This window comes from Neurospora tetraspora (assembly GCF_033439725.1).
Source record: "Neurospora tetraspora strain CBS 560.94 chromosome Unknown B0H65scaffold_11, whole genome shotgun sequence".
NCBI lineage: Eukaryota > Fungi > Ascomycota > Sordariomycetes > Sordariales > Sordariaceae > Neurospora > Neurospora tetraspora.
In genome coordinates, this window is record NW_026944393.1 from 77,038 (window position 1) to 102,674 (window position 25,637).

The following is a 25,637-nucleotide window of genomic DNA, read 5'->3' on the forward strand; positions in this document are numbered from 1 at the left end:
CAATGACCGCTAACGCTTACCAAGCCACCATTTTTATTAACCTCCAAAGTGAAGGCGATATTTACTTTATTATTCATCCTCTTTCAAACTTTAATAATATTCTAACCTTCGTCGATCGATACCTTCCAACAATTTTACTATTGTTAAACTTCGTAATAACCGATTAGGTATACCGCTATTACAATATAAAAACTATACGAATCTATCGATTTTTAATAATATTATATCCTAAGAAAATACGAACCTTTCCCAATTCTTTAAATTTAAAATAGTTAGCGTAGTAACAAAAAGGTTGTTAACGTATAATATAATTATTATACCGAATTATTTATTAATCAAGAAATAAGAGTCTACGCAAATAGGGATAAAACCAGCTTCTTTAAAAACCGGAAAAAGGGTTTAAAACTAATAAAATAAAGAACATTTAAAATTATAGAATACTATTAAAAGTAAATAGACTACATCTTTTTTATTATATCTTTTTAGTACTCTTTCGAAGAATATAGGTTACTCGACGTAATATTTAGTACTATTAAGAATAAGTACGTTGAGGAAGGTAGTATCGAAATCGAATTGGTAATATTCGTAGTCGTTCATAGCCATAATAGTTAAAAAAAGACGAATATTAATTAAGTAAACTATTATTATATAAATATCCTACATAGCCTAGTTACCTTCTTCAAAACTCCCGTATATAACCTATCTAGTTCTAGCTATCCAATCCTTCTCGTCGATTAAATCTTTCTTGTTCTATACCTATTTACCGGGAAGATTTTCTATATTAGGGGTTCTAAGTACTTGGATATAAACCTTACGATTTTCTAAAGCCTTAATTTACTTCTATATAGTAGGGAACTAATATATTTCGAAATTATCGCGTTTATAAACTTATCGATAATTCTAGGGAATATCCCAGTTTACTTTAACTATTACTAAATAAACTATATCGTAATAGATTGTTATAATAGTAAGGTAATATATAGGGGGGGTATATCGAACTAAACGTCCTTCTAATATACTATAAAAAGTTATTAGGTAATATAACCGACATTTGAACAATATTACCTTAATTGTCCTTAACTCTCTAAATATTATGTTTATAATCCAGTAATTTAACGTTAAAGCGACGAAGTTTAACCTAGAATTATTACTAAACTAGAGGCTATAGTCGTATAATTATAAATTCCGAAGATTGTATGGGAAGTTCTAACGTTTACGTCGGAGGTTTTCCGAATTTAGTCGGAAGCTATAAGTATTAAGCCGGAGATTAAAGCTATTATAGTAGTTATAATTGCAATTTACTAATTCGTATTATTAAGGAGGGGGTATATTATCGTGTACAAGTGGGATTCAATATACCTATAGGAGGTAATCGTACGGCCAACGCGGGGTTCTATGATATATTAGGCAAAGGAGTACCTAATGTAATATAAATTATTAATTCGTTATATTCATTAGAGGAATTACAACGGTCGCGGGGTCTAGGGTCTTCTTTATTAAAATTCTCTAGGTCTAAGAGTTTATCGTCGTAATTATCGTCTTCGATCGAGGATATAACGTTTGATTATTATTAAAGAGGGTTTAGGGACGAAGGAAAATATTAATTCAAAGGTTCTAGAATAAACACCGGGGAAACTAAAACTTATTAATACAGGGGAGCTAAGAGTACTCGTAACGTTAGGAGAACTAGAGGAATCGAGAGTACTGGAGTAGCCTCTAGAGAGAACGGTAATATAATAACCATTTCCTAGGATTTTTTAATAATATATTTAGGGGGAGGTATAATAGCTTATTATTAAAATTATTAAGGTTAAAGGACTTTACCGTCAATTTTAATCCAAACTTAGTAACCACTATTAATAATTTTGTTAATTCCATCAACTATTTAATCCGAAAAAAATGATATAGTATTCAACGATATTGCCGTTATTATCTCGAATTTCCTCCTTCTTATTAATTGGGTCCTCCTCAAGGAAAGTTATAGCGTTAATTCGAAGAAGTTTACTAATAACTAGGTTCCAAATAAAGATAATACGGTTATAAAGGTCGTCGAAACCGATGAAATAACCCTTTTGAACTCTTGTTCGAAATTTATCGCCTTTAGGGCGCTTTTTTAATTTAATAAAATAATAAATAATATAGGAATATAAGCGTAAATACTTAATATAAAGTTATTTAATTTCGTTTAGAAAATTAATTGCGTTTGCAAAGAGTTCTTATAGGCTTTTACAATCTTTATTAGTCTTTGAAGGAAGTAAATTCAAGACCCTAATAACGTAGTCGGTTATAAAGGGCTAAAGATGCTCTAGGACACCAAAATCTATTATTAAGGCTCTAGTGCGCTATATAATAATAGCGCCTATATACTCGATCTTTCCCTATATCTATAGGGTATAGGGTATTAATTTAAACAGTTCACATCCTTCTACTCTAGCTTAGTTAATGAGTTTATTATATTAGAATTCTTTAGTACCAAAGCCAAATTCTAGACCGCTATCGAAACTGAAAGCCCTAATTTGAGACCGCCGCTTTAGAGTTTAGCCGACTTTTTAAATTCTTTGATTTGAATAAAGGTATCGCTTTTGTTAATTATAAATTTGGCCCAATAAAAGCTAGTAACCTTATCGATAAAATAGATTATATATTTATATCCCTTATAATCCAGGAGGGTATAAAAATAATATTAACGTAAATATATATTATAGGTTAAATTGTAACTTTGCCGGCGTATTTTGGGATAACGTTATAAGTTTTAATTTTAATATAAATTTTGTAGAAATAATCTTGGGTATTATTTAATTTAATACTAATAATTTGTAAGCTTTGAGAATTTGTTCTTTGCCTATATATATAAGTCGACGATATATTATTAAGTAATTGATAAATATTAGTATAGTATAGCGGGTATTTTAAATAAAGTCGCGTTGGGCGAGTACTAGTAATATTAGGAAATTATTAATCTACTAATATTAAATAATAACCTTGCTGTATATAGAAATTTAGTTATTACGTATATTCTAGACTATATTATTATTGAAAAGACCTTTGTGTCACAGAATTACCTATGACTATGCCTAGCACATGCACGGTTCCTACTATAGGCAATTGAGCCTCGTACCGTACTATTGCCGCTATTGGCCAATAGTACATCACGTATATATACACGTACGCTGGTCCCGGCTCTGGGCATGGCCTTCGTGCCTTGCCCTATATCGCCAGACCTGTGTACACCTCTCTTCTCCTCTCCTCGTACAACTACGCATATCCAATCTACCCCCTACTATTCGCCTTGCCTCGTGATAATTAGTTATACCTAATTATTACGCTATAAGCGTATATTACTATTATTACCGCCGTCGTCGAGAACCTCCGACGTGCCCGCAATCTAATCGTACTATAACAAGTCAACTAATCGCACCGCGACGTCAAATTAAGCAATTATACTACAATACCCTCGAGCGCCTATAAAGTAGAATTCTCTTTTTTTTTCATTAAATACCGTTATATAGTAGCGCCCTATTAATTAAGCGATCAATATCTCTTATTACTAATACAAATATCGCGATTTCTATAATCGGTTCCATTATTAATTGCGCTTATAAATAACTCTTCGATAATATTACTAAGGCCCTTAATAATGACTAGGAATTAAACAACCTAATTAAGGAGGACTTTTTCAATACTACTTTATAATTAATTAATTACCCTGCCTTCTCTTACATTATTACCGCCCTCGCGCGCTTAATTAACGAGGATATAATTGAAGCTAATTTATTTACTACCGTAGTATAAAATACGCTAACTATCGTTGAAAAGTAGCGTATTACGTAAAGTATTACAATCGCTAATCTCTCTAATATAATTAATACCTTAAACGGTAAAACCGCTACCCTTGAGTAGTACCTTACAAATATTTAAAGTACTTTAACCGACTCCAATTCTACTTTCTTCACTATTAACGAAGCTTTAATTAAATTTAAGAAGGACGCTACCGCTTAAATTAGGGCCCTTAAGGACGCCATCCGTACGAAAGTTAATCTACCCGAGACTATCCCCGTACCTAGCGACGATAAGGAGGAGGACGATATATTTATTCTCATTTTTAAATTATATATTAATAAGGATTCCGAAGTCTTTACCAGTAAGGGTAATATAATTATTAAGCGTACCGAATCTTACTATACCTAACGTATAAAAATCGAATTCTATTAGTTCTAAGACGCTTAGTATTTTAATTAGGATAAATATTATAAGGTCGCTTAAATCTTATAGTATTTGGCCGGTTCTACATTTTATATTCTATTTCCCTAGGTTATACTAATATTAAAGGAAGTTAATAAAAATAAATAGAAGTAGAAGACCGGCGAACTCTTATTTGCTTACTTCGATACTAAGTATAACCGTATAAACTTTACTCTTAAATCCTATCGTAACTTGGAGATTTTAAAGATAATTAAGGGTTAGAAGTAATTTAATTTCGAGGATAAATTTACTACCCTTATTAACCATTATAATTTAGACAATACTATAAAAACTTATTATTTAAAAATAAAAATTACCGACGAAGTCCGCAACGCTATTACGTACTAGTAGGAAACCCCCGCTCTTAACGATTACAATAAGTAGCTTATTATATATTATAAATTCGCTACTAATTTCGAAGAGCGCGATTAGCGCAATAAAATTATTATATTCTATAAGAATAATAATTCCGGCTCCGGCTCTAATAACGGCAATTCCGCCTCCGCCTCCGAACGTACCGTTAATTAAAGCAATAATACTATAAACCTCAACGCTATATCCGCCTTCAACATTTCTTTAGCCCGTATAATTAATAAAGTTATTATTAACTACCGCGTATAGAATAATTTATATAAACGCTACATTAAATCGGGTTACTAAGCGATTAACTACTATAATAGTATTAATACCGGTATTCCTAAATTAGAGAAAGATTACAATTATTATAATAATTATCGCAACGGTAGTAACGGAAGTAATAGTAATAAACCCGCTATAGGTTAGACCGATTATAGTAACAGCGTTCGCATTAATATTATAGGTATTAGAAAGGCCGTCCCCGCCACTCTTATTACTATAACTGCTCCGTTTACTGCCCTAATTCCCCCTCCTACTAGCGAATATAACGCGGGAAATACGTAACCTCCCTACTAAATTACGTGGAAAGGCCATCGTTTATAATAGTAATAGAAGAGGAGGATATAAATTTAATAAATTTAGAAATAATTCAATTAAAGCATTTAATTTTAAATAACTATAATAATAATTCTATCCTACTCTCTACTTATATCGTTTATAGATTACGTAATTAAAGGAATAAATATACTACCTTAATCGATAGTAAATATTCGGTACTCGCTTTCATCGATTATAATTTTACTATTCGTTATATTATATTATTATTAAAATTTCTTAAACTAGAGGCCTTATATTTAGCCGATAGCATCCTTAAGGATTTTATTACTTACTATTGCGAAATCTAATTTCAAATTAGTTATTATATAAAAATAATGGTAATATTAGTTTACGATTTAATAATAAATTACCCAGTAATTTTGAATATACTATAATTTAAACTCGATAACCCTTTAATATCTTTATTAAACAGGTTAATTACCTTTATAAAAATATACGCCGGACGCTACTTACCTGTAAATTTACCCGCTTCCCTTCGTTAAATACTTAAAATTTAGGATAATAATTATATAAGACGCCGTAAAATTTTAAATCGAATTACTACCCCACTTCTATCCCTAACGGTAGAGGATAACGCCGAAAAACCTTTACAACCCAAAAATAAAACAATATTCTATTCGTAGGAGGATAAATATATTCTAATAATTATTAAAGACTTCGATTTTGAGACCGCCGGCCGTTTATTACCTATTTACCGAGTAAAAAGCGCTACGAAATAACGTTTTATACAATTAAAAGCCTACTAAGCGCGCTCTAATATACTATTAGCCGCGGACCCTACCCTTAAAATTAAACCTATAATTTACCGCCTTATTATTAATTAGCGGAAGTCCGATACGGACTACTCTATACCCGTCCGCCACGCTTATTATTCGAACAACCTAATTAACTTAACGGATATTAAAGACCTAACGACGGCTAGCTTTAATTAACTTTACGAAATTTATAAGCTACGAACGTTCCGTATATTATACGCTAAAATTATAAAAATTATAGAGGAGGCTAGGGCGGAGGAGGAGGCCCGGGCTAAAGAAGTAGAAGGAGACGTCCTAGAGCCTAAAGAGTAAGGAGATAATAAAAGTATTATCGAAGAAAGGGTAAAGATAAAAATAGAAAATTTAATTAACTAAAAAAATAATATAAGAAATTATAAATAATAAAGGTATTAAGTATAAAACATTATTAAATAAGCGCTTTTACTTCTACATTAACGCCTACGTAAGCAGAAGATTTAAAATCGCTATTGGAGCCGCTAGAATTGCTAACGAAATTTATTTAAACGGTAAATTAGCCGAAGATTTCGAATATTATAAAGAAGTTATTAAGGTCGTTAAAATTACTGAAAAAAACGTTACTAAATTCTATAAAAAAAACCGACAAACCCCCTAAGACTAACGAATAAATTAAAGAAAAGCTTCCTAAATAATATTAAAAGTATATCGACGTTTTTAGGCCTAAGAAAATTATAATTATCCTGCCTTATTATTCTTATAATTTTAAAATCGAATTAAAATTAAGTAAATAGGTATTTTACTTAAGGTTAAAACCTTTTAATTTTAATGAATTAAATGTAACTAAAAAATAGATCGATAATAATTTTAAAATCGGATTTATCCGCCTATCCTAATTAGAGGCCGCTTCCTAGATTTCATTCGTAAAAAAACTGGGCGGCGGAATAAGAATTTATATAAATTATAAAAATATTAATAACGTTACGTTTATAAATCGATACTCCCTCCCTTTAATTAAAGAGACTCTTAACGTTATTTATAAGGTTAAAATATTTATTAAATTAAATATTATCGCCGCTTTTAATTATATCCGCGTAGCGGAAGGGTATAAATAGTTAATTATTTTTATTACCCGTTTCGGATTCTTTAAATCCCTAGTATATCCTTTCGGGCTATAGGGAATTTTAAGTATCTTTTAAAATTATAGTAATAATATCCTATACAATATTCTGGATATATATACGACCGCTTATTTCGATAATATTTTAATTTTTTTTAATAATAAAGAGGATTATAAGCGATATATAAACGATATTTTCGAACGCTTAGCTAAAGTTAGCCTATAAGTAGATATTGATAAGTACGAATTTTATATTAAAAAGCCTAAATACTTAGGATTAATTATTATGTTTAGAAATATTAAGATAGATTTAAAAAAGGTTAAGGCTATTGCCGATTGGCAACCCCCTATTTCTAAGAAGTTTTTATAGAGTTTCCTAGGTTTTGCTAATTTTTATTGGCGCTTTATTAAGGGATTTTTAGCTATAGCCGCCCTATTATACGATTTTACGAAATAAAATATTAAATAGGTATAAATTTTAATTTAGTAGTCCGCTTTCGAAATATTAAAAGCCGCTTTTAATAGCGGACCTACTTTACGTATATACGACTAATTTAAGAAAATAGTTATAGAAATACACGCTTCCAATTAGGTATTAAGTAGCACCCTCTCTTAATATAGGGACGACGGAGTATTCTGCCCTATAACCAACTTTTTATTAAAGTATACCACCTAAAAATATAATTATAATATTTATAATAAGGAATTATTAACTATTATTACAGCTTTAGAAGAATAGAGGTTAAAATTAGAAGGCGCTTAATAACTGTTTAATATTATTATAAATATAAGAATTTAAAGACTTTTACTATAAATAAATAATTAATCCCTCGCTATATATATTTAATTATAATTCTTATTCTACTTTAACTTTTTAATCCGTTATACCCCGGGTTCGAGGAAAATTCGCCCTAATATTTTGAATAGGAAGCCCGAAGATATACCTTTGGATATGGAGGATTATTATTTAAAAGTTAGGAATTGTAAATTAATTAACCCCGCTCGTTTCGAAGACGGTTGTTTTAAGTTGTCGGTTATAAACGTTAATAATTTGCATTTCGATAAGAAGGTTTTCCTTCTAGCTTTGGACGCCTTAGAGGAGTTAGATAAGTCTATGGATAATATTATTGAGAAAAGTTATACTTAATTTATAGTAATATAGGAAGTAGTAGTTTGCTTACGGGACCCGAACCGTTTTAAATAGCGCCCTTATATTAAAAAAAATTAAAGGTAGTATTCGCGGAGTATTTGATAATAGGAGGCAAAGTATATTATAAGGGGAGAGTATTTATTAACCCTAACGATATAATTATTTACTTATAGTCAATCTACTATACGTACTTATTTCCGATAGCGGGCTACCCGGGTAAGGATAAGACCTAGGTATAGATAAACGAATATTAGTATTAATTTAGCATAGTAGAAACCGTTAAGGTTTATTATTAGGGTTATTTAATTTATTTGAAAATTAAAGTATTGCGGAGAATTAAGGTAAGCTATTTTAAATTAATATTAACCTCTTTTGTATTTTAAATTAATATTTCGGTCGATTATATTTCCCTATTCCCAGAAAATTTATATTTAGGTTAAAAGTTTAAATATATTACCGTTATAATAGATCGATTAATTAAAATACGTTATTATATTGCTACCGAAATTATAGAAATTAAGGAATTAATTAACTACTTTATTAAATAGGTATATACCCTTTATAGCCTCCTTAGTATTATAATATTTAATAAAGGCTTTTAATTTATATTAATATTCTAATTTATAATTTATAAAAGATTAGTAATTAAGAGGCTACTTAGTTCCGCTTTTTACCCTTAAACGAATGTTTAAATAGAGTATATTAATGCAGAAATAGAATAGTATTTGCGAATTTTCGTAAATTGGGTATAAATAGATTAAGTTAGGTAGTTACTATTAGTAGAATTCGCTGGTAATAATATAATTTTAGAAATTACAGGAATTACCTTATTTTTCGCCAATTATAGATTTTATTTACGTATAGGTATTAAACCTTCTTTAGTTACCCCTTTACAATTTTCGTCAGCTTAACAAAAGGAATATTTAAAGGCTAACGAATTAGTAGTTCGCTTCGAGGCTATTTAGGACTATATATATACTTCGATAAAGAAGGTATAAGATTATTATAAAATTAATATTAATAAAAAACGATTCGATATACCGAAGCACCGGCTTAGGGATTTAATTATACTGAATACGATTAATTTAATTAATAGGCGCCCTTATGATAAATTATACTCTCGTTAGGAGGGCCCTTTTAAAATCGAATAGGTATACTCCTACAATATTAAATTTATTTTACCCACTAATATAAAATACTCCCCAATTTTCTACGTTTTTATAGTTAAATTATATAGGAAAGGTTTATCCGGCTAAACCGCTATTTAAAGGGATATACAAATTAATAAAGGTAGAATTATAATTAAAATTAATAATTATAAAGAAGTAATAAAATAGGAGTTCGATGAACTTCGAAATTGTAAATAGAAGGGAGGTAATTACTATTAATTCTATATAATAATATAGATTTATTACGACCTTACTAAAGAATTAATTATTAATATAATTAACGTAAGGAAGGCTATTATAACTTTCTATAGTAATTACCCCGAAGCGCCGATCCTACTAAAGGTGTAAAAATAATTAGAAATTATAATTATATTGCAAGAGCGAACCTTAGCCCTAATATTACGAATTTTAACGCCCCGCGCACTCCGAATCCCCTAGGCCGCACTACCGGCTCCGCCCCCAATATTACCGACCTTAGCCCCGGCCCCGAGACGCTCTAAGTATATTACCGATCTAAAGGAGTAAATTAACGCCGCTATTATAAATATTACGACTGAATAGTAAATAGCCCCAACCCTAAAGCTAGGCCTAATAGTCGAGGTAATCCCTTATAAATTAGAAGTATTATCCGTAGAGGATATAAGGAAGTTGGACGAAGTTTTTAGTAAAATCTTTAGGAAATTATCGGAAATATAATAGGGGAAGAAGTTTCCTACGAAGAACGTAGAGGATAGGTTGGAGGCGGGGACTTATTAGTAAGGTAATAATAATTAGATAATATAAGAGTTTGAAGATATAAGGAGGATCCGGGAATTCAAGAGCGGAGGATTTTATTTACGGGTAGAGGAGTTTGAAGACGGGGATTGAGGGATAATTTATTATTTTATATATATATATATATATATAGATTTTGAAGTTATAGAATTTATTTTACAAGGAAATAGTATTATAGGATTACCTATAACTATGCTTAATACATGCACGGTTCCTACTATAGGCAATTGAGCCTCGTACCGTACTATTGCCGCTATTGGCCAATAGTACATCACGTATATATACACGTACGCTGGTCCCGGCTCTGGGCATGGCCTTCGTGCCTTGCCCTATATCGCCAGACCTGTGTACACCTCTCTTCTCCTCTCCTCGTATAATTACGCATATCCAATCTACCCCCTACTATTCGCCTTGCCCCGTGATATTTGGTTATAAGGAGATTTTGTTGGAAGTCCGTGCCCTGGGCCGCCCATTCACTGGCCTCGCCCATTCACCGGCACTCCCTTCCAGGTATTTAGGCTGCCCTAGTTTCCGTTTCTCCTCTTCTATTAGACAACAACAATCAAGCCCTTTTTCGTTGTCGCCTTTTCCAGCCCACCGATACTTATCGATTCTTTTGGCTAGCATCTGTGTCAACTGTGCTGCACCCCTTACAGCAAGCTAGGCATTACCTCTGGGCGCCAGCCCCGTGACATTGAGGAAGGAAGGAAACTCTAAAAGGGAAGGCTCGATAGGAAGGACCGAGTTTTATACCCTAAACTCTAGGAGGGAGCCAGCCAAGCTCAGAACCTGCACCTAAACCATTCCTTTAATGAGATCTATAACGGCATGGCTGTGCCTGCCGTTACAGTTATACAAAGAGAGAAAAAGGGAAGTGTGTAGAAGTTTAACGATATAGGATAAAGTAAAGCTATACCTAAAGTTAAATTCTATACGTGCAGGATACTTATAGTACGGCACGGTATATCTAGCTACAATTTCTATAGTAGGAGCTATACAAGGTATAGTTATACGTTACTTGATAATATTATTCTAATATTCGCGCTTATTTTACAACTCTTATAACCTTAATAAAAACTATAATTTTTGGTAGTATAGCCCGTGCGCGGTCTACCCTAACTTGTTTAGAGCGAGTTACGTTAATCGTAATATGCGCCACTGAGATTTTCAAGAGTAGAGTACATTTTGCAATTACTGTTTATGATTACACAAGTTGGAGCTCGGCATCAATAATAAATATGGGCCGCTGGTCTAGTGGTATGATTCTCGCTTAGGGTTCAATCCTGAGCATCGTTGCGAGAGGTCCCGGGTTCAATCCCCGGGTGGCCCCGTCCTTTTTCTCGGTTCTTTGTCTTCTTCCATTATCCGGCACTGTTTCTTTCTTTTGTCTTTTTTTTGTTCGCCCATTTCTTGATCAGTTGCCCATGGTTGTGGCCGGAGACAACCCCCATTTTGCTTGGTCAACGGTCAAGTTGTCAGCTCACCAAAGCTTCGCCGTTCGATGACACCAAATTTATTGGTATTTGCTTTGGGGAACCCGGTACGTCCCCAACATCACATCTCTGTTTGCCCAACTTTTACAGATAGCTTCGCCAGCAATCACCTCCCATTCCCAAACACCCTCCGAAACCAGAATTCTCGTTTTCATGAGCGGCTTATCCGTCCCTTGTACCAGAACTTTGATGTATATACGATGGGTGACGGACTGCAGCCACTTCTGCTACTCTACTTCCGACATTTTGAGACCTCCTGGGCACAAGGTCTGGAAAACGCCTTCCGGATCATACTTGGCCGCTGCCTCTCGAATCTTCCTGATGTTCTCTTCGCCATAGCTACGGAAAACATCCTGACTTCTGTCAGCGTATTTCAGATAAATCCAATCCAGAAGACCACCGTCGATTGTGGCAGCATGCTCCGTCAGGTCGTCAATCTATCTCTTTATTTTTGGGTAGACGAATGCCTCCTGCTCGGGAGTTTTGACCATGGCTGTCGCCGCGAACAAGATGCCGTCATGGGCGTGCCGCTCAATCCCCTTTATATTCCCCCCCTGCACCCTTGAGGACGCGGAAGAGATCGGCGTGTTTGTATTTGTCGGCGGTGGTGATGCGTCCATCAGCGAGAATAACCTCATATGAGATCACATTATCACATGCGAACCCTTTACGGGCCGTGAAGTAGGTGTTGCCGCCGCCCAAGAGCAGTCCACCAACGCCGACGTCTCCATCTCGGCCTCCTGCAACCGCCCGGCCGTACTTCTGCAGCTCGGAATAGACCTCTCTCCAGCGGGCACCCGGTCCGAGATCCACTGTCTCAGTTGCGGCATCGTAGGCAATATTATTGATGAGGCCAAGGTCAATGACCACACCTCCGTCGATGTTGTTGGAACCCCAGCCCATTGGGTGTGGCCACCACTGCGGACAGCAAACTTGTGACCTCCGTGCTTCAAGGTATTCAATGCTGCTGCGACCTCTACGGCAGACCGTGGACGAACAATACATGTTGGGTTTAGTCTGGCAGACTTGCACTAGTAGGATTCCTGGCGAGCATGGTAGTCAATATCTCCGGGGACAAGAATCTGGGACTGGAGGCCGGCCTCCATGAGGCAGTCAACTTGCGCAGCGCGGGGCTTTGCATCCAAAGTAGTCGTTGCCATCGTGCCTGCCCAGGTGGCTGTAGTTAATATGCAATGTTTCGGGAAAGATGTAGAGAAGCAGAGGAAGGTCCGCTGCTACCACGGTAGGCTGAGTCTGGTCTTATAGGTTAAAACAGCGCCATGGCGATAACGTTCCCAACACAACCTCAAATGTCCTCCTTTACTTTTCGCCAGGCTTCGAACTGGACTGGGTGTGATGTGCTAAAATCATGCAACGTCTATGGTCTTGTCACAAACAAGCCAAGATACCGCAAATTCTCGGCCATCAAGGAGATGTTCTGTGGGCCAACCTCCACAACTAGCCTCGTAGCAGTATAGTGATGTCCCATCTACAACCCAACTCAAATCGCGTCAAAAGCACCAAAGTGGAGGTTTGGACATGGCCACACGCCACGGTGCTGACGATCGGGCTGACACTCGCTTCAGCAAAGGAAGCTAACTGTCCTTCCGCTTTATTCGAGTTGGCATCTTCGTTATGAGTGGAAAAAAAATTGGTAGTCGCAAGTGCTTACTTGTGGCATGGATGAGACTGACCGTCATGGGGGTTGCTCCATACTTCTACGTAGCCCAGGCCTGGCTATCACACATTGCATGCATCAAGCGATATGATGTGCCACGAAAAGGATGTGTAACGGAAGAGGATATTGATGTTAAACATAAGGTCAAGCGACTTTAATAGCTAACTTGAAGGTTTATTAGATTGTCAGAGTCGTGAAGAGTGTAAACCCGAGTGAACGTGCTGTCTCAGCTCTCTACACTAGTGTAGAATTACCTCAACTGAAAGCCATGAGGTGAACTTTTCACTGCTGACATATCTCAGCAAGTACCTATAGGGAGTTCTGAAATGCAGCTAACCGTTGAGGTACCTTAAAAAAGTGTCAACTATTGGAAAGAAGGAAGCAGAAGCGAAGATGTTCAACTCAAGAAATACCAAGCTCTTTGAGTGCTCCTGCCTTTGAAGGAAATCCGAGTCTGCCGTACCTTCCAAGTATCGCGACAATGTCCACCTCCACGCAGTGTGCACTAAATGTGGGAAATGGGCAGGATAGTCGCGACGGTGAGTGATTGCGAGCCACTCTATGATTTGTGGATTTGTTGGCTTTCAAGCTCGGCTGTCTCGCTGTTGTGTACCTGTCAAGGTGACGTTGACGCTAAGTGATTATCGAGTATGTTTTCGATTGAAGTAGAAGGTTCTGGCATATGTGAGGCCGAACAAAGTATGAACAGACCTCTATGGGCATTAGGGAGATATGGATTTCCTTGCCGTTGCTTACTTGACTTGCGCAAAACACCCAATTTTCCACGCAGCATTGCAACTGCCCAGGCGATATTAGACATAGGATAATATATGAGTGGAGGAGGACACGTGGAAGTTTCAGAAAGCCAATATAATGCTTATCTAGGGTAGAGCGCGACTTCGCGGCAATTAGGCTATAATCGAGAGACACCAAGATGTCATCACCAGTGGTTCGACGGTGTCATGGTAGGTTCACGCAATGACTCTGGGAACCTCCGACTTCTGGTTACCTTACCAATGTTGAAACGTATATCATAAACCCCCAACCTCTCACATGGAGGTTGACATTGCTCCTCTTCGCAAGTCCAATTGAAAGACATGCCTTTCTGATCACATCAGCCTCTCCCTCTTCCGTGAAAATTCACTTCACCGAAATGAAGGCCAACCGACTTTTTGTGGCCCTCACCATCCCATATGCTGCACTCGCAGCCATAAACTGGGACATATACGAATACGGCGTAGTGGACACCTTCAAATGGTCTCGCCCATTTCCCGACGACGGCACCGACCCGGGCGGTTTTGACGTGAACTGTCGAGCCGAGGGCACCTTTCATGCCAAAACGTACAAACTCAGCGATCTCCCGGCAGAACCGCCGGGGGGATTGTCTCCGTGGCATGATGCAATTGAGGACTTCCTCGGTCGTCGGTCTTACATGGGCAGCTGGGATGGGGTTGACCACAAGGGACACGACCGTGAGATTGTGGTGATGGAGTATGCTGATGTGCCGGGACCGGTGAGAGATTGGATAGAGGACCAGCAGCGAGATACCAGCGAGACGAACGATAGCAAGTGGATGTTTGCTGTGTTCAGGAAACCGGAGAATGAGACTGATAAAGTACCGGTAATTCTCACCCGATTTGATTTCACTCAAATAGGTATAGCACCGGGGATATCTGAGCTAGCAAGGCCTTCGACCAATCTTCTACTGAGTTGATGCGGGTCGCAGGGTTTCTCGGGACCGATCCAATTACAGGATTGGCTTGAGTAAAATCAAATCCTCTGAGAATATGCGGTAACTGGGACCGTGGAGCCCGCCCCGACGGGAGAGGCAGCGGATGCTCATAAGGCCCCGCCGATTCCCGCCAAGGACAAGATCGTGGTGTTTCCAGCTGGTGCGGTATACGAAATACTGCCTCTCTGGGTTTCGAAAGGCAGCAAATGCGAGCGTGAGTGCCCCGTACTTCTACCAAGGAAATGCGAGACTTCTTGATCGTGCCAACCCCCAGAGCCGTAGGCGAACTGAACAATCTCGCCAAGTACAAGCCCCAAGCCATTGACCACTCGGTTCTGGCGTGGGTTATGGACCACACAAAGCCCAAGAGGGACCTCGGCAAGCGAGACATTACATTCAAGATCGAGGCAATGGCTGTCACCGAGACAGAAGAGGGAAAACACACGCGATTGATGTGGGAGAAGATGCACCGAACCATCAAGAGAAACGAAAGGAGGATCCAAAGAGAAGGGCGACAAAAAGCAAGAAAGGAGATAGAGGAGGGAAGACTCAAGGATGAGCTTTGAGCGTTTGAACTGCAAGGGCAATCAATCTGTAGCAAATAATAATACATATTGTGGTGTGCTCTCATTAATCATGTACTGAAGACATAACTCTATACCTAGACGGATGTTCTATACCTTCTAAAACCAACCATGGACTCCAAAACTATGCAAAAGAAAAATCATTCGGACTCCGGTGCAGGGTTTGACGACTCCGAGCCGGACGCAGTCGGCTCCTTCTTGGGCCCAAGTCCGGCTTCCATCCGTTCCTCCAGGGTAAGTTCGCTTTCGGCCTTGCCGGGATCCACGAGGCAGAAGAGAAGCAGAGAGCAAGCGGCACAGGCCACTGCCAACCAGAAGGCCACCCTGTGGTTCTCGCCGTCAAACGCGCCCTCACTTTCAGCAACAGCCAGATCGGCGAGACCCAGGAAGAAGCTGATGCCAATGAAGACTAGACTGTTGATGAGAGCGCCAGCAGTACCCTGCCTGTGCGAAGGTACATTTGTAGTGATGAAGACGTTGGACACAAGGTATGTGATATCAACACCAATGGTGGCTCCGAGCATGGCGGGGAACACAAAGGCCCAATAGTTGGCATGGTCGGGGATGAGAGCAAAGAGAAGGACGCTGGCAAGACAACCGCATCCGGATATCATCAGTAGCACTCTACCGGGAAGCTTATGAAGGGTGAAGCCGCCGATGGTGGCTAGGACGATACCACCGCCAGCCATGGGAGCGAACCAGGTCGCCGTTTGGAGGGTTGAGGCACCCATGAATGCTTCGATACTAGGGAGCGGGTCAGCTCAAGTACATTCCAGTTCATAGGAAAAGGGGGACTTACTGTAAACTGGCATAAAACAAGAAAATGCCGAACACTCCGTAGGCAAAGAAGAGAGAAAGCGTGAACCTCTTCATATACTTTGCGGCAAAGAGATCCCTTGGCAGCAGAGGCTGCTCAGCGACCCAACCCTCGATATATATGGCGGCGCCGAGGAAAAGCATTCCGATAACAAACGTTATGGGAATGTAAGGGGTGCGCCAACCACTGGAAGCCGAGCCACCGGTGGTAATGGCGAAGGTGATGAGAATGATAGCCGGGACGATGGTGAACAAACCCAAGTAGTCCATCTTGGCTCCTCCGCGGGCAGCAACAGCCTGGTGTCTGTCATTGGGGATGGTGAGATAGGCCATAAGACCAGTGACAAACAGGATGATGGTTCCAATAAAGAACCACCAACGCCACGAAAGATACTCGCCAGTGACACCACCCAGGATAATTCCGATAAAGAAGCCGAGCGGAGCGAATGCACTATAAAGACTAAAGACGAGGTTTTTCCTTGGGCCGGGACGATAGGTCGTCCCCAGCAGCATCAAACCAGTAGGCAGGAATGCAGCGGGACCTAGACCGGCAAGAGCTCTGGTGACGATGAGCATCTGATAGTTCTGACTGAAGCCACCGATCAAGCACCAGATGCACATCCAGGCCAGGCCGCCGGTGAAGATGAAGTAGGCTCCATACATGTCGGCAAGGCGGCCGAATGGCAGAAGAAAAGAGCCAGTAACGAGGGAGAAGACGCTGGACGGCCATGTTTGGGATTCCTTGGGAATATCTAGCGCCCCGGCGAGACCAGGCAAAATGATATTGAAGCCAGAAACAAAGTATTCCTAGACAATATGGCATGTGTCAGTTTAGTGCGGTGACGAGCCAAGGTGTCGAACAAACTTACACTCATGAGCATAGAAATGAGGATGGAACCGCAGAACATGACCTCTTCCAAGGTGCTCGAAAAGACAGCGGGCCGTTGACGACCCAGGCGGTCGAGATCGAACTCGGTGACGGCGTCATCTTGGACATCTTGCTGTGCATGAGAAGGGCTCTGAGGTAGTTGTTGCTGTTGTTCTAGTGTTTGCTGGCCCATCTTGCAACAGAGTCCACGGCTTCAGGGCGTGACACTGTCGAGAATGGTAACAATATTGTAGATGAACAGCGATGAGACCATGACAAAGGATGGGCGTTGACGTTCTTTTTCTGTATGATGGAACTCTGCCAACGTACACACATGAAGGTGCAGGGAGACAAAGTAACTCCTGGAGGTGGCGATGGGGAGGGAATCTTGTCTTCCGCTAACAAATCGCGGACGAGGAGCGTCTCCACTTTGCTGCAAAATTTGGGGTTCATGGGGCCAAGGTGCCCCGGCCCAAGTGTTAGCCGGATACTTGCCAAAGTCCGGGTGGAATGCATGCAAGACGACATCTGCTACCGCTTGTCGCCGTCATCATTGTTCTAGAAAAATAGTTGAAAAAGAACGGTGACTGGCAAAGGCGTAGAGGATGGCGCTATCTCAGGATCCCTGGGGGAAAAAGCGAAAACAGGCGGGAAAGGGTGGTTTCCATTTGTCAGGAATGTCCATGGCGACGAGGGTGGCAGAAGGTTAAAGAAAAGTCGGCGGATGTCGTTGTTAGTCGTTGCAAGGCGGTGGCTTGATAAGATGGGCCAAAAGTGAAGAGATTCGCCAGATTTGCCAGAGTGAAAGTGTGAAGAAATCGGTGAGGTGAGGCTCCAAGCGGATTAGAATGGCGCTAATGCATGCACCTGTTGTGATTTCCATTCCAAATCAGGTTTAGCTCCGTCTAAATCCAACGGCGGCCACGGAAGGTGGAGAAGGTCGTCAGGAGGGTATCGATTATTAGGGCTATATAAAAGATACGTACCTTCTCTACTTCGCCCTTTTCTGGTGGCCAAGCAGTGTCTCTTGGCGCCAAGTCGCTGGTCCAACCCCAAGTCTCTCCTCTTTAAGACTTTCACTACAACTTTACGAAAAATTACTGTATTAAAAAACGGACTTCACCAGTAAATTTAGCGCGCCCAAAAGGGGCCTTTTTATACGGGTTAGCTATATACCGGGTTGTGCTGAGATTGATGTAGCGGTTGTGAAGAAAATCGCAGGTACTTGGGTTTGGTTTGGCTTGCAAGATGTAGGCGGAAAAGGTACGTATCTTTCGTATAGCCCTAATATTCGTTTCCGTCAGGAGCCCGCGGTCCCGTGGCCCCCGTCATGGCCCGGGCAGCAGCTGCCTCAACCGGACTCCAGGTCGGACACTGGCGGGGAAAACACTGGCTGGAACCGGTCGGGAAGCCCATCCGCCCCCGGATCGATGACTCTGAAGGATTTTTAGCACCTCTCACTGAGGAGGGCCTGGAACCTCACCCAGCTAAGGTAGCTTCCTGTCTCTGATATCACAACCACCAAGACGCTAGCTACTACACTATCACCACCCATGGCCATCTACCCATTACCATACCGGCTTCAGTCATCGTATCTGCCTCCACGAATAATAAAGCTATCCTCCAGTCCCTGATCTTGACCTGGGTGACCTCGTGCGCCGAGAAGCCAAGTGCCTGTTTGTGCAGTCCCATCTTTGTCTCTACAGCTTTTCAGTTACAAGGCACTCTTGACGCAAGGCAAGCAAACAACCTTCCCAAGACAGCAATCATGGTGACAGCAACAACCACTATGGCTCTGCAAAAGGGCCACATACACGCCAAGAAAACGCCGCCAAAGAAGCCTCACCAGCAAAAGGCTTCCAAGACCAAGGCATGCTACAACTGCCATCGGAAACGTCTTCGTTGTGACAAGTCGCTGCCTTCCTGTCTCAAATGCTCCATCAACGGCGAGGAATGTCTTGGCTACGGCATCGTCCTGCGCTGGGCCGCCTGTAATTCACCCACCTCCACCACAACCACCAGGACCACTAACAAGACCACCACATCACGAACCGTCAAGTCATCCACGCCAATTCAAGTTTCAACACCAAGCAACCCTCCTCAAATTATTACAAAAGTCACTAGTAACTATACACCCAATAACACTATTAGTAATACCACGTCTACCACGACCACCGACATCTCATCTCCAACTCTAGATGAATCCGAAACAATCGATAACAGTGTCGACCCTCTACCACAAACACCAGATGATGACCAAGAGTCAAGCTCACAACTCATCAAAAGACCCATCAACTTCATCAAAATTCCACTAACAGACCCTCTTCTCAATGGCCTCTCATCCAAGGAAAAATGGTACATGCATCATTGTAGGTTTCTCACTCATGACATAAACCTCCATATGAATATTCAGACACTCACACATCTCAGTTGCCACGATTGTCTGTCGAGACCTGGTCTCCATTGACCAGAAGGAACGGAATCCCTTCCGGGCCATCATCCCCTTGGTTCGCAAGTTCGACTACCTCCAGTCAGTCGTCCTAGCAACGGCAGCCATGCATCTATCCACGCTTCACAAGTATCAAGGTCAAAGTCTACCGTCCGAGTCCGCCCTAGTAGACGCTCTGATGCTCAAGTCCCGGGTACTTCACCTTCTTCGCGCCGCCATCAGTGACGACACCCTCACTGACAAGGCCATGATTCTCTCCGCCATCGTCTTCCTTGTCAATCTCGATCTCATCGACTCCGGCCGAGGAGGCTGGAAAGCCCATGTTGAAGCCGCCCGGCGTCTGATCTCATCCCTATACCTCACCAGGGCACACCTCGACGGGGCCATCGCCCCCTTAGTCAACGCCATCGCCGCCGATTGTCTTACCTACCGCATCTACGGCTCGACCATCAGCGGCAACACTTGGTCGTCTGAAGATACCATCGATGACGGCGTCGTGTTACCGTACATCTTGCAGAACGCGGAGGCATACAGCTACCATTGCGCACCACCGGCTATCCTCCAAATTATTCTGTCTGCAAGCCAACTATGCAGCGGCAGCTCCACGACGTTGGAAACGGATGGAGGGGTGGAGAGAATCGCCACCGCGGCGGCCTTGCTTCACAAGGCGCGCAACTTTGACGTGCAGACATGGGTGTACAACATCAATGGCCTGCCACCAGATGACGACTTGGAAGCGCGGGTAAGCGTGGCGTCAGCACACCGCGCGGCAGCCTGTCTGTTCGTCTTGTTATCGGTTCCCGAGGCTGGATTGCTTGAGTTGCCTCTACTAGAGCCGAAGGATTTGGTGCAGGAGATTCTTGGACATCTTTCGTGCATACCAGAAGATCATGTCCACCTGAAGGGAACTGTATGGCCGACGTTTATTGTTGGCGCGGAGACGGACGACTTGAATGAGCGGGCTTGGTGTCTGGAGCGGTTGGTGGCGGTTTGGACGAAGAACCCTTGGACGTATCCATGGGGATATGTGCACACGGCGACGGAGATGTTGCAGGAGATTTGGAGGTCGAAGGATTTGGCGGCGCAGCAGGGTGATGATGGGATCAACTGGTTGCAAAGGTTAAAGGCGACTGGGAATAGTTGCTTGATCGTATAGCTGGGTATATATCGGCGAGGACCGCCTGACAATGAAACTTTCCACCAAAAGAGAAAACTATAACGAACGATGGAAAAGACAGAAAGAAGTGCATGTAGCCAGCGACATGACTACATATATCAAGACATCACCCTGGATTATCTCCTCCGTCACCTGTACTCCCCTCTCCCACTTCCCCTAGAATATCCATACCGATCCAAATCATCCTCAAACTCAACCGACCTCCTCGGCTTCCTCTCCCGATCTCTAGACCACCTTCTATCATCCCTATCCCTACGCACCCTTTCCCGTTCCCGTTCCCGGTCCCTCCTTCTTCCCTCTCTTTCGCCCCACCCGTCCTCATCCCCTCGCTCCTTCCCGACCTTACCTTCCTTCCGCTTCCCATCCACCCCTTCCTTCTCCTTTCCTTTCTCTTCCTTACCGCTTCTCTCCTTCCCCTCCCCATCTACTTTTCCAACCCCTCCATGCACACCGCGGTCCTCATCAATCTCAGGATGCAAGTTCCTCACATTGGTGACCGCCATCTCCAGATTGTCTATCGACGCCCTGATTCCCTCTGCCCTCTTCGCCAACGTTTCGTGCACCTCGCACTTCTTATGCGACGGCGGGTTACGAGTGAGTTCCTCCAACGCCTCCAAAGTAGTCTGCAGTTCCTTCTTGAGTGAGTCAAGCGTTGTTGCTAGGCTTATTTCTTCTGCCCCCGGACCGTCGGTGGGGAGTGATCTGGATCTAGTGTTGTTGGCGGTGGTGTTATTGCCGGTGGCACTGGTGGCTGCAAGGTAATCCGCGTAACTCGTATATGGGTATTCACCCGACGGCCTTGGTCCTTGTGTCGCAGTGGTGGCGTACAAGGGAGGTTTGATTTTGTTCTTCTCCTCCCTTTCCTTCTTCTTGCGCTGATGGAGAAAATGACGGATGCCGAAGCCGAGGATGCCAAAGGCTAGTTGGCCCATTACGTCGTGGAGGTCGTTGCCATCGCGGGTGCCGTCTCGGTCTCGGTCACTGCGGTGACTAGCTCTGCTGCTGTCTCGTGCTTTGGCTGTTGTGCCGCGGTCACGCTCAGTGGGCTGGTTGTCTCCGTGAGCTGATCTTGACCGAGGTTGTTGCCGTGATGTGCTCCCTTTATCGGCCGAGTCTTGTCTGGTCAGACGCTTGAGAGAGTAAACTAAAGCGGCGCGGGCAAGTTGTTGGATGATTTCCGGAGTTTCATTTTTGCTACTGCCTCTTGTTGATGATCGCTTAAGGAACGACGGTTTACCCCTAGACCTGTGCGACCGAGTGCCGGGCATGTTGGAGATGATGTTGATGCGAATAGTAATGACCGAGTGGTCTCTTTATTGAGTACAGACTGGGAAAGTTCGAAAAGCAGCGGATATTTGCAGGAAGAGCAAATCAGGTCGCAAATCAGTCTGCCTTGACATCTTGTAAGAAATAGATTTGTCTTTGACAAAGAGGCCTCTTGTCAGAAGTGGTGGGATGAACGTGATGGTGAGTAGCTGCCTGCTCACGGGCTTGCGGTGCCGCACGTGTTGCTGATGGAGGTATCACCTGGTAGTTGACTGTGATGACAACACTTGATGCTGGAACGCAAGAAACATCTTGATAAGACTAGAAACAGAACCATGTGAAGGTTAACAGATTAAAATATCGATTTTCAAATAATTTTTTCAAGCCATTGTTGAAAATCATTTCTGGTCTCCTCCCCTGCAGTTTATAGCTCGGTTAGCTGTGAAATCCACACCCAAAGATGTGATCAAGACTCACAGTATAGAAAGTGTGATGTCTCCTTTTATCTTTGCTTTCAGTTGCAGGTCGATATCCAAGTCCATATCGAGTCTGACGGCGCGAGCACCACTGCGACTGCCACTTGTTGTCCCTTGGATCGATTGTTGCTGTTGTTGCAGCTCTTGTGGCTGATATTGCTGGATTACATTGGAGTCGCCTCGGTCTGATGAGCTCCCAAGAGAGTTCTCTGGGGTGGTGTCGTGAGACCTGTGCTTGGTATGTCTCTCGCGGTTACGTGAGGTCGACATTGTGCTTTTGAACAGTGGTGGTGTGGCAGATAGGGGTCACGATGGAATGTTATGCTGATATAGGGAAACGCCAAAAAGGGGTCTTGCAGAATGTCCGACTGCTAGGGCTGATGAGTCAAGAATGGAGGTGACTATATATCTGGCAGACATTTGAACTGGAGGGTGTGATCATCTAGGGACTTATTAGACCGTACTCGAGAACTGTCGGTTGACGCCCCATGACATCATAACCTGACCCGTGACAACTGACAGTTTTCCATTCGGTTCACTCAGCAACGACTGATCGCGAAGCCCGCCGAAAAAGTCAGGCGCATGTCCATGCTGTATGTACACTTGATCAACAACTGGGTATCTTTGTAGGCTGTTGATCTCTCTTATTTGTCTTCTTTCCTTTCCGAACCTCACGACGAGCCAGCGGCAGCAGCTTTCTCCTTTGCCAGACGGCCCATCTTCTCGGCAGCGGCCCTCAAGCTGTTGACATCGGCGCCCTGGATCATGACGGAACCGTTGACGGCAACCTGCTTGCCGTTCTTGAAGAAGAGGAAGGTGGGCATGGCGGAGACACGGTAGTGCTGGGCGACCTGCTGGACGCTATCGACGTTGACCTTGGCAAAGGCGAGGAAGTTGGGGATGGAGAACGTCTTCGCGAACTGGGCATACATGGGCGCAATGGCCTTGCAAGGCCCGCACCAGTCGGCGTAGAAGTCAGCGATGACGTACTGGGTCGTGCTGAGGAGAGTCGCAAACTCCTGGGCCGAGTTGATGTGCTTGACGCCGTCCGACATTGTGATGATGTTTGTGTTCGGTCGAGGGAGAATCGATGGGTAAGTAGATGCTGCAAGCCTTCACGGTTAACAACTGTACGAGTTAGTTCCGGCGACGATGGATGATTATACACACCTTGGCTATGTCGACGGTCGCAAAATCGCAAGTTGCGGCGAGAGTTGCTGGCAGGCGTCGGCTTTCAACTTTGTTAGGGGACTACCATTACCTAGAACCGCTGGACGCGACCGTGACCGTCATTGGTGGGGCAGAAGGAGGTGGGGTCATTTGGCGATTAGATAACCGATAAGCTCTTGTTAGTTCGAGGTCGAGCCCGGGGCCGTTGATGCTCCATCTTTCCGGCCTACAGCCCGGCTCACTCCCGGCTTACTCCACATCTCCGATCCGGACGCCAGCCGAATCACGATTCCGTCGCCCAAGCCGCGATTGCGTCTCCTTGGCACTTTGAAGAACTCGTACCGAGAAGAGCCCGTTTGCCCCGGATCACAGCATGTAATGAAAATGCTTGCCGCGGTCTCGATCCTTACCAGACCTGGAATGAGCAATCCTCCATGTGTCGTCTTCATGCCCTTAGGGAAGCAGAACTAGACGTTAAGAATAACAACAAACCTCCCTTCTAGCATAGATTCCAGCTCGAGTGTACGCAAGCACCATATCTCCCCGCCCAATGAAGCCTGATCACGAAGCTTTGCAGGTAGAAGGAAAAACACTGCCTTTTTGTTACTTTTGAGTAGGTAATATCTATCTCAACCTCAATTTGTAAAGAGCCACGACCCAGACGGCTCATGCAAACCACTCGAACACGACATCAATTACCCGTCACTACCATGGAAACCCAACAGTTACTCTTGAATCAGCTCAAGGCCCAATGGAGATCAACCTCTCTGCCTTCCAACCAGTTCTCGATCTCACCATACATGCGCTTCCACAATCCCTTGTCGTGCGGCGTAGGAAGGTTCACGTCGATTTTGTATCCCAGCTTGGCCTGCGCCATCGCAAGGTGCCGATACCCCTCCGGATACGTGCTCAGCTCGGACTTGTCCCACTTCGGTACAGTCTGGCCATCGACTGGCACTACCTTGTCCTTCTCGTAGAACAGCTTGACGTACTTGGCCTTCCACTCTTGGGTAGCCGCCTGCTTTTCGCAAAAGAAGATGAAGCGGCAGTCGCAGTCGACGTCGTATGTCACGCCGCCCTCGCTGAAGCGATGGGTGATGGTTGCCTTCATCTTTCCGATGGCCCGGGTACGGCTGTCGCCGAGTTCGGCCAGAGTGCCGCATTCGCGGTGCATAATGAAGACGCCGTTTTTCTTGCCCTCCTTGGAGACTTGGATGAATTTGTCAACGGGCAAGGCGCTGCTCCAGGCTAAGAGGTTGATATGTTAGCAACATGGATCTGCCAGCTAATCTTGTGAGCTGGGCAAGGTACGTACTCGTCCACACACAGGCATCATCTGTGAAGAGGGAGCGGTAATTCTTCCACTCTGACGCGTCGCGATACACAGGCCAGCCTTTGCAGAGCTCCGAGACGGCATAGCGGTCAAGCACGTCTTGAGATGATCCGTTGATGTGGGACCAGGTTCTGGTATGAGGATCCGCCGGTGAAGTCATGATTGCTGGGGAAGCTGTTGGGGAAGGAAGAGTGGAAAGATTGCTGGGTTGAGCTCGGGAACTGTAAGTTTGGCAGGTGCTACTGATGAGAGCAATTGAAGAACTGAACGCTGATGCGAGGAGTGGCTCCTTCTTATAGCTGGCTCCGCTCATATCCTCGACACCAATATCACTGAAATTAGTACCGGTTCTCGAGCGGTAAGCTGATGGGACGGAAGGAGAGATGGAGGCTATCCCGTTCTCATTCATCTCGCAATGGGTTCCTGCCTTGATC

The 25,637-nt window shown here is 42.7% G+C and overlaps 9 protein-coding genes and 1 non-coding gene across 10 annotated transcripts; 3 read left to right on the forward strand and 7 right to left on the reverse strand.

Moving 5' to 3' along the window:
* Positions 1 to 1,967: 1,967 nt before the first annotated feature.
* On the reverse strand, positions 1,968 to 2,168 carry B0H65DRAFT_402556 (uncharacterized protein; the record flags this gene model as incomplete). The annotated part of the gene is made up of 1 exon (XM_062823791.1): positions 1,968 to 2,168. A coding segment is annotated over one exon (201 nt), but the record flags the coding sequence as incomplete, so codon positions are not given.
* Positions 2,169 to 11,401: 9,233 nt separating this feature from the next.
* B0H65DRAFT_t472 lies at positions 11,402 to 11,491 on the forward strand. The gene has a single exon. It is a non-coding gene; the product is annotated as a tRNA-Pro (tRNA).
* Positions 11,492 to 12,185: 694 nt separating this feature from the next.
* Positions 12,186 to 12,557, reverse strand: B0H65DRAFT_446958 (uncharacterized protein; the record flags this gene model as incomplete). Its single annotated transcript, XM_062825835.1, has 1 exon — positions 12,186 to 12,557. The coding sequence occupies one exon, from the start codon at positions 12,555 to 12,557 to the stop codon at positions 12,186 to 12,188; it is 372 nt and encodes a 123-aa protein (XP_062676449.1).
* Positions 12,558 to 14,266: 1,709 nt separating this feature from the next.
* Positions 14,267 to 15,630, forward strand: B0H65DRAFT_561717 (uncharacterized protein; the record flags this gene model as incomplete). The annotated part of the gene is made up of 4 exons (XM_062830184.1): positions 14,267 to 14,297; positions 14,451 to 14,947; positions 15,143 to 15,278; positions 15,347 to 15,630. 4 exons carry the CDS (start codon positions 14,267 to 14,269, stop codon positions 15,628 to 15,630), a joined length of 948 nt encoding a protein of 315 aa, XP_062676450.1.
* A 79-nt stretch (positions 15,631 to 15,709) lies between these two features.
* B0H65DRAFT_78315 (major facilitator superfamily domain-containing protein) lies at positions 15,710 to 17,615 on the reverse strand. The gene is made up of 3 exons (XM_062831412.1): positions 17,334 to 17,615; positions 16,448 to 17,271; positions 15,710 to 16,392 (listed from the first exon to the last, which is right to left on the reverse strand). Exons 1-3 carry the CDS (start codon positions 17,523 to 17,525, stop codon positions 15,789 to 15,791), a joined length of 1,620 nt encoding a protein of 539 aa, XP_062676451.1. The 5' UTR covers positions 17,526 to 17,615; the 3' UTR covers positions 15,710 to 15,788.
* Positions 17,616 to 18,771: 1,156 nt separating this feature from the next.
* B0H65DRAFT_78824 (fungal-specific transcription factor domain-containing protein) lies at positions 18,772 to 21,012 on the forward strand. The gene is made up of 2 exons (XM_062831418.1): positions 18,772 to 19,701; positions 19,763 to 21,012. The coding sequence occupies exons 1-2, from the start codon at positions 19,101 to 19,103 to the stop codon at positions 20,935 to 20,937; spliced, it is 1,776 nt and encodes a 591-aa protein (XP_062676452.1). The 5' UTR covers positions 18,772 to 19,100; the 3' UTR covers positions 20,938 to 21,012.
* Positions 21,013 to 22,646, reverse strand: B0H65DRAFT_78679 (uncharacterized protein). Its single transcript, XM_062831416.1, has one exon. It carries the CDS (start codon positions 22,224 to 22,226, stop codon positions 21,087 to 21,089), a length of 1,140 nt encoding a protein of 379 aa, XP_062676453.1. The 5' UTR covers positions 22,227 to 22,646; the 3' UTR covers positions 21,013 to 21,086.
* On the reverse strand, positions 22,425 to 23,131 carry B0H65DRAFT_78630 (uncharacterized protein). Its single transcript, XM_062831415.1, has 2 exons — positions 22,702 to 23,131; positions 22,425 to 22,641 (listed from the first exon to the last, which is right to left on the reverse strand). Exons 1-2 carry the CDS (start codon positions 22,968 to 22,970, stop codon positions 22,623 to 22,625), a joined length of 288 nt encoding a protein of 95 aa, XP_062676454.1. The 5' UTR covers positions 22,971 to 23,131; the 3' UTR covers positions 22,425 to 22,622.
* Positions 23,132 to 23,371: 240 nt separating this feature from the next.
* On the reverse strand, positions 23,372 to 23,755 carry B0H65DRAFT_512850 (thioredoxin I; the record flags this gene model as incomplete). Its single annotated transcript, XM_062828611.1, has 1 exon — positions 23,372 to 23,755. The coding sequence occupies one exon, from the start codon at positions 23,753 to 23,755 to the stop codon at positions 23,372 to 23,374; it is 384 nt and encodes a 127-aa protein (XP_062676455.1).
* An 851-nt stretch (positions 23,756 to 24,606) lies between these two features.
* On the reverse strand, positions 24,607 to 25,363 carry B0H65DRAFT_446964 (uncharacterized protein; the record flags this gene model as incomplete). The annotated part of the gene is made up of 2 exons (XM_062825836.1): positions 24,607 to 25,118; positions 25,186 to 25,363. 2 exons carry the CDS (start codon positions 25,361 to 25,363, stop codon positions 24,607 to 24,609), a joined length of 690 nt encoding a protein of 229 aa, XP_062676456.1.
* Positions 25,364 to 25,637: the final 274 nt, after the last annotated feature.

What these genes read in the sequence shown, in the direction of transcription:
- B0H65DRAFT_78315 (XM_062831412.1), bottom strand. Translation starts at nt 17,525, where the DNA reads ATGGGCCAGCAAACACTAGAACAACAGCAACAACTACCTCAGAGCCCT. An exon ending in TCATTTCTATGCTCATGAGT is followed by an intron (nt 17,272 to 17,333) that starts GTAAGTTTGTTC and finishes CATATTGTCTAG; the next exon opens with GAATACTTTGTTTCTGGCTT. An exon ending in TTGTTTTATGCCAGTTTACA is followed by an intron (nt 16,393 to 16,447) that starts GTAAGTCCCCCT and finishes CCCGCTCCCTAG; the next exon opens with TATCGAAGCATTCATGGGTG.
- B0H65DRAFT_78824 (XM_062831418.1), top strand. Translation starts at nt 19,101, where the DNA reads ATGGTGACAGCAACAACCACTATGGCTCTGCAAAAGGGCCACATACAC. An exon ending in AAAATGGTACATGCATCATT is followed by an intron (nt 19,702 to 19,762) that starts GTAGGTTTCTCA and finishes CACACATCTCAG; the next exon opens with TTGCCACGATTGTCTGTCGA.
- B0H65DRAFT_78679 (XM_062831416.1), bottom strand. Translation starts at nt 22,226, where the DNA reads ATGCCCGGCACTCGGTCGCACAGGTCTAGGGGTAAACCGTCGTTCCTT.
- B0H65DRAFT_78630 (XM_062831415.1), bottom strand. Translation starts at nt 22,970, where the DNA reads ATGTCGACCTCACGTAACCGCGAGAGACATACCAAGCACAGGTCTCAC.